We start from the raw sequence: 13,493 nt of genomic DNA, 5'->3' as shown, positions 1-13,493 counted from the left end.
CAAATGCAAGAAAAACAAAGCCTTGGAAGTTCCTCCTGTTTTAGAAAGGAAGTTGTATTATAAGTAGTTCAGCAAACTAGTCAGTGAAAACTGCAGTTATCATTAGTGTACTGAATAGGATATGTTTCTGAATAAGACTGTATTGTAAGTTTTGCATGAGGCTTTTAGTCCTCTGAAGTGCAGCATTTCCTGTTGCAAAGAGATGAAGGTCTTATCATCCAGCAGTTCTATTTTGTTGATAATAAATATATGAAAATGGAGCTAACAGGTTGGTACTCTCTGTGTGCAGCTGTAATTGGAAAAGGTTCTTCAATGTATTTGGATTGTATATGTAATCTTTTGACCTTAGTTTTTAGTTTTTGATGACTATGGCATGTTAAGTGGTGATAATTGGGTTTGCCCTAGGCTGAAACCTGACCTCCTCTCTGCAAAGGAGATCAGATCTATTGTAAGAGGTGCTCAAAGAGGTTTCCTTAGTAATTGCCAAACTGTGCCTCATAAGAGTAAAAATCTCTAAAATCTGGAGATTTCTTAGAAAGGACATGCTATCCTAAGGAATTAGTTTTTCTCTACTTGGCTTAAATTGGACTTTTCATCCAAAGGCTTTTGTGCTGTGCTCTAAGTTCTCATATTTTTATGCCACTTTCTGCCTCATAACTCAAGCTACCCTACTGTGAAAGCTGCCTTGTAGCCTCGTCTCATGGAACATGACTTTTAACTGTGAGAGCATGAGACATGAACTTTTTCCCTCTGTTCTTGGAAGGAGATTAATCTCTCCTAGTTTAAGCCAACTGCAAATGGCCTCTAATCCAAAGCAGTTTTTAACCTCCTCTCTAGTCAGTGGAGAGACTTACAGAGAAATTTGCAGAGATTTATTGCATCCAAATGCCAGTGTTCAAAATAGATGAGATTAATCGTCCTATGGAGATATGTCTCTTTCCATTGACTACAGAAGTCTAAAAATTACCCTTGTTTCGCTGTCAAGCTTTTAGAAGGCTAAATTTAGAGCAAATTAATCCTGCTCTTGGTACCAGAAAGTACTGGCTGACTTTTGTAAATTCTGTATGCAGTCTGTCCAACATAGTATCTAGCAGTCCATTGCTCACTTCACCTTAAGGGTGCTGTAGACTTCATACCATGTCTCCTTCAGGGCATGTGAGGGTGTTCTGACTAGCACCTTTATGCAGCAGTCAAAAACTGCAGCAGTCACTGGCGAGGGAGTGGAACTGAAGAAACCTTTCAGAACCCATCCAAAGGGATCAGTGCAATGGTTCAGCCTGCACTTTGTTTTTCAAGCCATTCTTTTTCTGTCTGTCTGTAACAGTGCTGCTGGAATGACTGTTCTTTCTTATTTTAAGCTTTCTGCGGGGGAAGAGTAAAACTGTTGAAAACAAATGTGATAGGTAGTTTTCACAGTACAGTATTGTTAGCTCTGCTCTTCCAGTTCCCATTGGGTTCCTTTATAGTTCTTAAGAGTACAAAATGTGGGTACAGTTAGAGTACATCAGACCAAAAGTTCATCCAGCTCAATATCCTGTCAGTGAGTGTAACAGATGCCTACGTACCTTTCTCTGATGCTTTCCCAGCCTCCATCTATTTTCAGTTCATGGAACTTTGTGAGCCATAAATCTTTCTTGTTAAATGTAGAATTGCAGCTGACTTTCTTGCCTCTTACAATTTCAGAACTAAAAAAACAAAGAAAACATCTTTTTCACCAGCCAAGAAAGAGAAGCCCAAATTAACCATTTTCGAAGAGGAAGTTGATCAAGAGGAAGGACTGTTTGGCCCAGAAAAAGATTTCTCATCACTTGGTCCCAGGAAGAAGATGAAAGAGAGTAAATATGTTCTCCATTTGTTTATATGCATAGATTGTAAAGCATTCTAAAGCGTTTGGGTAATTGAGCTTTTAAAATGTAATGATCCAGGTTGGATGATGACTTGTGAATGTTAAGACAAATCTTTCACTGGAGCAGAATCATCTAGAGGGAATAAATATGACCTACAGTACCTATAGTTGTTCACTATTGAAATTTTGGGCTTAGGTATTCTATATCTGTAGAAGCTGACTGTCCCACACTTGCTCATAACACTTTAACAAAAATAACGTGACCTACTTCTGAGTGTGGGAAGGAAGCAGATATACCAAGTCCTGAGAGCATAGTGTGTCACTGATGAGTTTAATGTGTTTGTGGATTGGAAGTGCTTGTGTAAAAATAATTTTCTTTATGACCTTTTTTTTCAGCCCCATCATGAGATTCCCTAGCTAGTGTTAATGCAGGTACTATATTATGTCACATTGTTTGACTGGCTTTTTCTGTTTCCCCTTTCTAGATCTGAAGTTATTTGAAGACCCAGACCTTGGTGGAGTGGTAAGACTGGGTGACTCACTACTGCTACCAGCTGCCGTTGATACCAGGGAGTTTGTGCTAAACAGGAGTCCTGAGGAAGACACTGAGGAACTGCTGAGGTACTCATCTCAAATCTATCCTGTAGGATGAAGGTCCCTTGAATAGAGTGTTGTTTAGATCTGAAAACTTGAGGACAAAGCTTAAGCACTGTTGAATACTAACTATGGATCAGTAATTAACAAAGCAAAGGGAATATCTACGTCATGAAGCTTGGAAATCAAGTGCATTAAAAGGCAAAAATAGTGGGACCCTTTGCAAAGGGTAGGGTGCAGGGTATTATCCGATGACTCCAAATGGAGGGTCTTGTAGGCCCAAGACATACCATCCAGTCTCAGATTTCTAACATGGCGCTTCTGCTTTCTGGAAACGATCCAGAGGGAAGCAGAGATGACCTGCCTTATGAAAAATGAGAAACTCAGGCAGAGGACTGACAAAGTCCAGAAACAAGGATGAATTCTACTTCAGTACTCTGAGATCAGGAGCTTTTCTCTCTTGCCACTAGAGGAATGATTTTCTACAGCTGGCTCACAGAAGTCCATGCCCACTTCCAGGAGAATGTCTGTGCACACCTCCACAGTCATAAAGGACAATATTTTCACGTTCACTTTCTCCTGTGCTAGCAATCTCAGCATAAAGTACTTGACCCAGATTTTTTTATATGGCTAGAAGAGAAGTGCCTCTTTTAATAGAGTCCTTGTAATACTATTCATCAGTGGAGAGAGTTTTCTGTCTGTCATGTTAATGTCCTTTGGATTATAGGGTTGCCCTTCCTTCATTGCAGAGAAAAGTCTCTGGAGTCTGCTCTGAGAGCAACAGGCCATGCCTTCTGATCAGTTTGGGGTCATCAGTGTTAGCAGCACATCCAGATGGTAATGGAAAACCTTGGAAAAAGATTCCAGTTCTTTTAAATTGCAGTCATTTTCATTTGTACTTGACTCATTCCAGTACTTTCAGCAATTCAGGAGAATCATACCTCTGGTCCAATGGGAAAGTTGCTGTGGCAATCTAGAGCCAACTCATGGCTAGGCCAGAGGTATAGGCAGATAGGTCAGGATCTGTCCACTTGTTTAAATGCCTAAGACTCTCTGAAATCTCTGTGATAAATCTAGCACACTGTGTTACATGCACATCACTGAGAGCAGATAGACTGATTCACAAGCACTCTTCAGTAGGCTGGAGCAGGGTGGGGCACTAAAGAAGGCTAGCAAATGCCTTGGTCCATGTTTTACCACACAGAAATTTTGCCTGGAGACATGCTGTCAAGACTTAAGACCAGCCTGAACTATTATGTGCTAACACTGCTGTGATATGTCCAAAAATCTTAAATGTTCACTGTATGTAGATAGATCAGGTGAATAATGCAGATACGGTAACTCTTGACCTGTGTAGCATACATCAGTGCTACTGCACTGTTACACAGTATGCTCACATGTACATATATGTGGTAGATCCAAGAAGTGCGTGACTTGCTGGAAACAGTACTGCACAGTATTCCCGCAGATACTCTTTCTAGTGAATCATAAGCAGTAATAAAAGAGCACTGTATAAGACAGAGAAGGGCAGCACCTTCTCCATCCAAAGGGGAGATGGAAGCAGAGTGCATGAGCAACCAAGACCTTCATGATCTTTGTGGTAAGCAAGCAGTTGTAGCAGCAGTAGCACCACAGCACTGTTGGCACAGCAGTGAATCCCCTGCAGTGACTTGTAACTCTTGGGGAAGAGACTGTTATGGAGACAAATGAGTCTGCAAAATGTGCGTGGGCTGTGCGTGTCACAACATGAGGGAGAAGAGAATATGATAAATGCTCTCATTGCAGACTGTGAAAACTGTGCTCTCTCTGGATACCTGCTCAAATGAAATGAGAATTACTATTTTAATACTCTTCACTTGCTAATACAAGTGTTGAACTTTGAGAAGGACCAAACACTTTAGCAGGGTAACACAATGTTTCTTTTTATGGCAAAACACCCATGTCCTCTCAAACAAGTATCTTTCCTCTGCCAGTCCACTGACCAACCTCTTACCGGTTCCTAATTTCTTGTCCTATGGCCAAAATCTAGTGGGAGTCATGGAGAAACTGGTGAACTACCTCACTCTGGCCTCTGGCATTGTAGCTTCAGGCGCTCTTTCCTACCCCTTGTTCTGTGAAAATACTTCAGTAAGGTGCCTGTAGAGGATGGTACTTGCATGTCCCTACAGAATGTGTGGAACATAGACATATGCTCTGGTAGGAGCCAGACAGGTCAAGTCCCCTCATGTTGCCTTCAGGAAAAAGGAGCATCTCCCTTCGATGAGTTGTGCTCTGAGAACAAGTGTGATAGGTGGGCTGGTCTTTTGGCTACTCTCTTCACCATAGGGACACCTAGGAAGAATCTAGGCTTCTCCTAGAAATTCTGGGTCCCGTTGCATTCTACTCTTCAGAGGTACTGCAGTGGCTCACTGAGGTGAAATTTAAAAAGGCAACCAATCAAATCTTTCCTAGAGTTTAAGAGAATAAGCCTTGTCATTTTGCTGTGTGTTGGTTCATTCTGGACCCATTCAGCCTTTTACCTTTATTCTTGTAACTCCTCCTCAGCTCTGAGATCGATTTTAGGTTAGTGATAGAAGTCAACGCTGCTGAATCAGTGCCCTGCAAACTGTCCCATCATGGACTCTCCTGTCATCCTACTTCTTTGTCTCCATCCACCCAATGGCCACAGATTTGTAAATTAAGTTTTCATACTGCTGGACTGCAGTCAACCTCTTCTGCCTCATTAATGTAAATGGTGTCTGCCTGGTGTGATGGATCAAGTTTTTGTGGAAAACTAATGCTAGATTTGATCCTGTGATTGTCGCAGCGGGTCTGTGAGCCCACAGAATTAGAGAAATTACCACACATCCTAGGCTGAAATAATTACCATGGTTGTGTGAGCAGCCTTTCAGGAGAGATTTAATTAGTTTCACCTTTGATAATGAATAGAGAGTTGAGATAGAAGGAATTGGCTGGGAGCATAAGATTTGTCTTTTTCCAGTGCTGAGGAAAGTCTCAGCAGCAGGGTCTCGTTTGTGCTAAGCTATGATGATAGACCTGGTATTTTCTTACTAAGACTTACTCTGATATAAGTTTCCTCTTGTTGATAAAAGCTGGACAGTCCAGCTTTTACCTCTCTGCTGCTTTCTCCTATCCATCTCATTAAAAGATGAATTCTGCCTGTATTTACAAGCTAGTATGTATTTACAGCTGCAAATTGTGCCATCGATGATGCTAGTGATGACTGTTTCCGCAGCATTATTTTGTTAGAGAGCCTGAACTGTTTGTGAAGCTACATCCGAACAATGGCCATTTGTAAGCACTGTTCAGTTCAGGTAGCTTCCTGAGGGGTTTGCTAGCTTCAGATGTGCCAAGAGACCACTGCTGCCCTTAAAGTGGAGAAAGTTCGTATGTTGTTCGTTCAGCAGGCCGCTAGCAGCTGCTGAATTCGGAGAATAACACTTCTATTTTCAGACTAGTTGGAGTCGTATGGGACGGCACCTCCAGCACTACATGCTGGGAAGTGCTTTCTCACTGTCCTGAGGGCACCAGAGCAGCGCTAATGGTAGGGGAGGAGAAACTCCAGAGGTTGTTTGGATGGTGTGCAGGTGGACTGCAGAGAGACTTGGAAAAACTAAGTCAGAAATTTCCTAACCGCTCCTAGGCAGTTTCTCTTGCTTGTTGTGACCTGACTGTAGGGAAGGAGCCTTGACTTGGCTGCAGTAGCTTTAAGTAAGTGACTAGCTGTTATTCCTCTTTTTATCCGTTTTTTGGATTTTTCTTGGGTTTTTTTGCTGCGCGAGAGGACTTTCTGGGCTGTTCTTCAAGCATTTATTTTGTTCATTTAATTTTTCCTGTGGTGTATAGGGATTCTGTTACAAACACTCGAGGAGCTACGAAATAAACTTGGCTTTTGCTAGGAAGATGGGAAACATGAATTCTTGTGCTAGTCTTAGGAACATATGTGGATTGTATGGAATAATGAAGGGAGGTTACCTAGAGTCCTGATTGCTCCTGGTCTAACAAGGGTTCCTTTTGCTAGGCTTGAGCATTGCCACATTTCAGCCTCCTTATCCCAATTTCTGGCATTTTGGACAGCTGATACTCCCTCCACCTTCTGCCTGCTCCCCCATGCTCCAACTATACTACTACCTGGTGAATAGGCAGATAGAAGAAGGAGACAGTGGTTTGAATGTACTCAGGCTGTGGAAGTTACAAAACCTTGCTTCAAACACAATTCTTCTGCATATTTTAATGAATTATGGGTCCCCAAGCTGAAGGGGTGATTTTCCCTTTTGTGCTAGGTGTTGTACAGACATATATTCATTCATGTCCCAAAGACCTTGTCCAAGTAGACAAGGCAGAAGTCAAGAACTGACATCTAAAATTTGATATTCTGATGGTAGCTGAGTCTTTTTCTCTGAATAAGAAACCTTTCATTCTCTTAAAGTCCACATCCTGGCAGTCCTATCGTAGAGCTTTGTGACAGGCTTTCTTTCATAGTAAATAGATTTTTTGGTTGCTTTCTACATCTGGAAACAATGAGATTTTCCACCAATACTGAGAGTCAATATTGGCTCAACCAATATTGAGAGTCTTTTCCACCAATATTGAGAGTCTAATCAGCACAATAGTATGACAGGAATTTTAAGCAGCATGGTGGTGGTGGTGGTGCTGCTGCTGCTTTTGCATTTCAGAAAAAGAAAGAGACTAATTAGAGAATGATTAATTAAATGGATTCTGTGCCTGATTGTCTTTAACAAGATGGGGGATGGGGAAGAGAAGGTTCTTGCTTTAATCTCCTTGTTATTTCAGAGCAGTTGCTAATTTTTTTTTCCTCCTCCTGGGCTAGAGTTAAATATGGTGCTAGTTATGCATTGTAACAATTCATTTGCTTCTCAAGAAATAGAAGTATTTGTTTCTATCTCTGCCTGAGGTGTTTTGCATTCACTTCTTCAGTTTCTCAAAGGCAGTTGTGTCTCACATGATCAAATATCAGTGGATCAAACAGTTTGCCTTGCACTACAGCAGGAAGAGCAAGTTTTGAGACAAAGACCAAGTGTTATCTGCTGTGTTCTCTGTAAAATACCTTTCTCTAGCCAATGTCTTTCAGAAATCTAGGACAAAAAAAGGAGCTTCACATGATCAGTTTCTAGACTTCAAAAAATCAGATCTCCTGTTGAATATTTGCCTGGAATACCCACCACCAACAAAAAGCAACTACTGGACTGCATCTTTTTTATAACTGTGCTGAAAGCTCTTATTGCTGGGGTTAGCACAGAAATCAATGGAGAGCTGGACAAATACAGAGAGTTCAGGAAGCTGCAGTGTCTGATCAGGTTAATGGGCTGTGTTTCCTATTGCCCCTGCTGGGCAGATCAGCTGCCGCCTCAGGCACTGAACCTAATTCAAAATCGTACTCCTCCATAAGATCTGTGTGTATACGTATGCCTTGTTCATCTGGTGAATATTTTTTGTTGTTTATGACTAGAACTTTACTACATGGCTACTGACTCATTCAGTATTTGTTTATGCCAAGAAATGGAGGCATTAGATAAGGAAAGCTAGGCTTCAGAAATACTGGCCCTAGCATGTCTTGTTTATTACACAGCAAAGAGAATAAGGAACATGTCCTGGCAATGCAATCACAGGTGTGATATCTCTGATTTGGAGCTCACTGCAGCAAACAAAAATGCCAACTTTTAATTTCTTATCCATAGACAGAGTACTCAGAAAGAAGGAGCACACTAACAATGTGTTCGGTGGGATATAACACCCACAGGAAATCATGGAACCAGAAGACAGCAGAAATCTTACTATCTAAATAAAAGAAAATATGGTCTCCAGAGTTAGCTGGACAAATAAAATTTGAGGTAACAGCAGGAGTTGTCTGTTGGAGCACAAAGTCCACAGCATAGAGTTCAAGGTGCAGAGTTCTGGGACATTGTCCCTGCTCTGTCCATCAGTTGAACTGTTTAGGTATTTCCTAGTTTTAGATATTGGTGTTTAGGCACTTGATTTCAAAAGATCAGTCTTAGTTATAACTGACCCCTTCTACATTTCCTCACAGAAAGATCTGACTTCAAACGTGGTTTTACCTTAAAGTGTTCTGACCTCCTGTATTGCAGACAATTCAGGTTGATCCTTGGCTGTTCACTTTAAGGTCAATTCAGGGTGAGTGTAGTTTGTCTCAGCCTGAGCAGTGCCATCTTAAGTTCTTCATGTATTTTAATAAGGGCAAACATAAAAAGAAAACCCTGAAATCATACAGTTTCTCTTAATAGTAATGAGGTCCTTAACTGAGGAGCCTTGAGCTTTTCAAGCACCTGCTGTTTTAATACTGATAGAGTATACACCAGAGATAGAGTAACAGAATTTCTCAGAAAACATTGAAAACATTGATTCTTCCCTTGTTGATCATGTCCACCATGGTCATGGCCTGTTAACCCTATCATCTGCTTGCCAAACCATGGAACAGCTAAGCTTTGCTTTAACTGTCTGCTTTACTTGAGCTGTCTGTAGAAGGATCCTCCAGCTGCTCTGCCATGTGCTAGAAGCAGTTACAATCTCTCTTTTAAGGGTACCAGTAGTCAAAGAAAGGAGGGGAGAAATCACAGTCTCTTTTAGTCTACAGAAGTTATTCCAGTGACTTCACTGAGACCCGGATGAACTGCCAAGATGGCCTCATTGGCTGGCACAAAATAAGCTGATGTGTCAATGAAGACGATATGAATTACAAAAGGCAAATGAGAGGAAGGGTCAAAAAATACGTGATGTAAATGAGATGATATTCACTCATGTTCCAAGGACTGCTGACCCACAGGGCTTATAGCAGGACAGACTACAAAAGCACCTTCCTTAGACTCCCTGCATACTTTTCTGTTCTACCGAATGGAGTTACTGAAAAGCTGTTCCCCAAGTTTCTTGCAGTCACCAGAGGCTGAAATGGGAGGACCTTCAGCAAAACAGCCATTGTCTGTTCTCTGAGTTGTGTCTCCATTTGGTCCTTGCCTTTGACACGAGATGGTTGCTGCTGCTCTAACTGACAGAGGGCATCCAGCTCATCCACCTGGGTGGAGGAACTGTGCCACCTCTGGCTGTAGCATTCGAACAGAGGACACAGGGAGAGGATGAGTTGCATGTGGGCAGCCAACTACTTTCTTGTTTAAGAATCACTTGACCAGACTGTTTTATCATTCCAAGTCTTCTAGAAATGAATTAAGTAAAACTGTTAGAAGGGCTATTTAGCACAGAAGATAATTCCAGTCCCCTTGGAATAACTACTGCTCCTTAATTTCATGTCCTAGTTCATTGGTAGCTTTTCTGCCAGGCTGCCCTTTGCCTGAGGCAAAGGGAGTTTTACTGCTGGCACTGTTACAGTCTAATATGCTAAATCCAAGCATTCAGCCCTTCTCAGATCAGCTGATACTGAAGTTTATTAAAACCAGTCTTAGGTCACTGCTTGTAAACAATTAAACTGTTCAGTGACTTCAGTGATTAAGATGCCACAGTCATAGAGCACGTGTATCCCAGTAGAGCTAAGGTCTGTCAAGGAGATAACCCCTAGTTATGAAACTACGGTTCATCTTGATCTTTGGTTCGTAGTCCTCAATGTAAAAAAAATTGTTTATTCTTCTTATGCTTAAACTTTCTTAATTTTTATATGCTACAATAAGGGACATGGCTTTTGCAAGTCATATATTTTGTAAGGGTATATGAGGTATGCATTTTATCAAATTCTCAACTTTTATAGGTAGTCATTACGTGGCTGATTCTCTGCATGTGTTGCTCTTTGAGTTTTGACTACTTAACAAGGATTGATCAATCAAGCCTTTGGCAAGTTAACAATGGTGTTTAATCCTTATGGTATTTTGTTTGATCACTGTGCTTAGGGGACCAAAACAAAAGGCTGTTTGATTCAGAACAAAAATTACTTTAGCCTATAAGCACTTTCCCAGCTATGCTAATTTTTATTCTGTCATCTCTGCCTTATCTTCAAGAGATGTGATGTGTCACAAGCTTCATTCCCTTTCCTTCACATACTAACTTCCCAAAGGCAGCCGCCTCTTGGAGTCACTGGGCAATCTACTAAAAGAGCATTCCCAAAATCTCTAATAGCTCCAGTGAGTGCAGAGTAGGACACACACAGCGTGCTGTGTCCCATAACAAGGTCAGACAATCCAGGTAAAAAAAATCCTTTACTTTTCTGGATCTTTTGGGTTCTTTCACTGGGAAGTTGGGGAAAAACGGTTGCCAAAGAAAGAGTTGTGAATACGCTCACAGATTGCAAAGCACCTTCAGTTTCTTGGAAGCAAATGTGAACATAATATTTTTAAAGCCATGACATTTTCCAGTTTCTTATGATTGAGCATGTCTGCTATGGGAGGGGAGGCAAAGGTGAGTGTGAGAAGATTTTATCATTCTGTGAAATTTTCTGAGTTCTTGGAAAAACAAAGCATCCCATCACAAATCAAAAGCATTTTTTTCCCAGACTAAAATCAAAGCCTTTTTATTTTGATAATTGCAAATTGTTTTTAATTTAGACATTTTAAAACATGCTGTAAAATACATGCACTAAATGGTAAATTGAAAAATACAGTAAAAAAGCAGCTCTTATTTTGGTAACATTGCGACTTTTTTGGAAAACTCTTCCTAAAAGAAATTCATTGAAGTTGATCTTTTTCTGCAGAAAGTTTCTTTTTGCTGAATTGCATTTTCTTACAAAATGAAAAGCAATGCAGAAAAAATCCCAAGCAGTGTCACTGAGGAGTTACTGATGTTTTCCTTTCATTCCAGAGTTGAAGATGATTTCGAGAAACTCTTGAAAGTAACCTCCAAACCAAAACCTAAAGTACCATCAAAACCACCATTACCTGAGAAGCCAGTAGTTGCCCCCAGGAACAACACTAATTCATCTCAACTGGCAAAGCCAAAGAAAGACAAGATTCAAACAATGAGTGAAGTGGACATTCTCCAGTATATCCAGGAAAATGAATCTATTGACAATGAAGATGCAAGCCTCTTTTGAACATAAATATATTTTTTTAATGTAGTGATGCCTTCTTGGTCCAAACTCCCATTGAGCTCAAGTGAGGGTGGTAAGAATTGGCCAGATCATTTGATTGTCACAGTGTCCATTTAGGTATCGTGCTTCAGTCACTAGCAAGTTTGACTTGTGCAAGAACAACCTAATGCTTTCAAAATTTTCAGGGCTTTACAGAGGATGTGGATAAGGACATGGCACTATCAATTACAGTCACATGGCAAATCATTTTAGTATCAACAGCACAATTTTGGCCAGTTTAGTTCTAACTGAAAATGGCAAGCCTGCAGCACACGTGGCAAGTATGCATAGCGTCCAACAAATGGTCTGAAACAAGACAGAATGCCGTTTCTGCCATTTTACACAATATATTTCAGCTCTCTGAAACAGTTATTTTCTTTTTCTGCTATGCATTATTATAGCAACCCCTTCCTCCCTGACTGGTATTTCAGTAATTTATAATCCATAGTTAAGTTCAGGTATAGTGTAGGTAATAGTTCCTTTGTAGTTCAGAGAAATACTGGAATCCCACATAAGCCTGACTGTTCTGCTGACTTTGTAGCTGCACAACTGCCAACTTGTATCTTAGGTAGTAGGACTGCAAACACTAAGCGCTATGCATCTTTAGCTCTTGGGGAGAGTAGCATATGGCTGAAGATGGCTAAGAGTGCAGCTCCAGACATGCATGGAGATTGCCCTAAGTGGGTGATTTGGATGCTGAGGGACTCTTGTGAATGTACTCAAGATTCACAAGGGTTAATTTTTTTGCCAGGCAAGCTTTCCTGGGCTTCTTCTGTAGTCAGTAGAGAGCCAGAGTTCTCCAGAAGGATGTCAGTGCAGACATCCAATCTGAGGAAGTCTGAATCGCTCTCTGGAGACCCTCTCCATCACTCCCTCACTTCTATAATTTAAATTAAAGAAGGAGCCATAGCGACTAATTCCGCTAAGCCAAAATGAGTCTTTTGTAACAAAAACAGTCTCTTCATTACTGTAGTAATCTTTATAACAAGACAGGAAAAACTTGGGGATTAGCCCCAGAAGGAATAAAGAAAAAGGAAGGAAATATACTGGAGAAGTTTTAATATGCAGGAGATGTAGGAAATACATGGTAGAACAGGCATCCTGGACTACTCATCTTCCTTCCAGAGCTCAGACTCACTGTCTCAACATGCTGAATTTACATGTAATATGGGTTGATAACAGCTGTTATATAGAAAGAGACTCCTGAACTCCTGCCACCTGTGCCACAAGTGTGGAGAAAAGCTCCCCAGAGGGAAAATAGTAATATATGTAAGCCATATCACTATTCCTAAATCTGCCTTTTTAATATAGAACAGAATGAATAGAAAGCCTTATATATATGCCTGTATTTTTAATAATGAAATTCTCTCTGTTAGTATTTTTGCTTTAAGCCAATGGAAAATATGGTGAAGGTATTTTGGGTTGATGGGACAAGTAAAATAAAACTATTGGTTCTGTTTTATGTAAAATAGGTTTAGTATAATAAAACATTTTGATAGCCTGCAGATATTGTTGTTGTTATTGGTTTCTAGGTTGTACAGTAGCAGCAGATTGGAGTTAAAGGATGGATCCCATTTAAGACTTGAGGAGCATTACATGATGTTAAAACAGAGGCTCAGCTGAAACCCTGTGTAAATACATATCACACCAGGAATGTAGCTGAGGTCATATTTCCTCTGAGAGCAGCTAAAGGTAAAACTATATTTGGGCAAAGGTGATACCTGACCTTCTCTCTGTTCTCAGCATGTCTTGGTGCAGTTAGGAGGTTTGTTTATATCCATTCTGTGGAAGGGGAACAAAGATACTGAAGGGAAAATAAATAACTGATCAGAGACCACACAGAGAACAGCAGACAGGCAGTCAAATCCAGCCTTCCTATTACACTACCTGTTGTCACGAGCAGCCACAGTGTGTTTGGAATCTTAATCTCCCCTTTCTTCAGCACTGCTTGGGAGACTGTGTTTTGGTATTTTTGGCCTGCAGCCCAGCACATTGCCTGAACACTACTAA

The 13,493-nt window shown here is 40.8% G+C and overlaps 1 protein-coding gene across 1 annotated transcript in view; it reads left to right on the top strand.

Annotated features, from left to right (window-relative positions):
• Positions 1-12,988, top strand: part of HS1BP3 (HCLS1 binding protein 3) — a 53,942-nt gene extending 40,954 nt beyond the window's left edge. Inside the window, exons 5-7 of the mRNA XM_062573178.1 lie at positions 1,684-1,835; positions 2,332-2,467; positions 11,216-12,988. Of these exons, the coding sequence (XP_062429162.1) occupies positions 1,684-1,835; positions 2,332-2,467; positions 11,216-11,447 (520 nt within the window). The 3' untranslated portion in view covers positions 11,448-12,988. The remainder of the gene's footprint in view (positions 1-1,683; positions 1,836-2,331; positions 2,468-11,215) is intronic.
• The last annotated feature ends 505 nt before the right edge of the window (positions 12,989-13,493 follow it).

This window comes from Rhea pennata, chromosome 3 (assembly GCF_028389875.1).
Source record: "Rhea pennata isolate bPtePen1 chromosome 3, bPtePen1.pri, whole genome shotgun sequence".
In the NCBI taxonomy this organism is placed as follows: Eukaryota; Metazoa; Chordata; class Aves; order Rheiformes; family Rheidae; genus Rhea; species Rhea pennata.
This window is presented reverse-complemented; position numbering and strand designations above follow the sequence as displayed.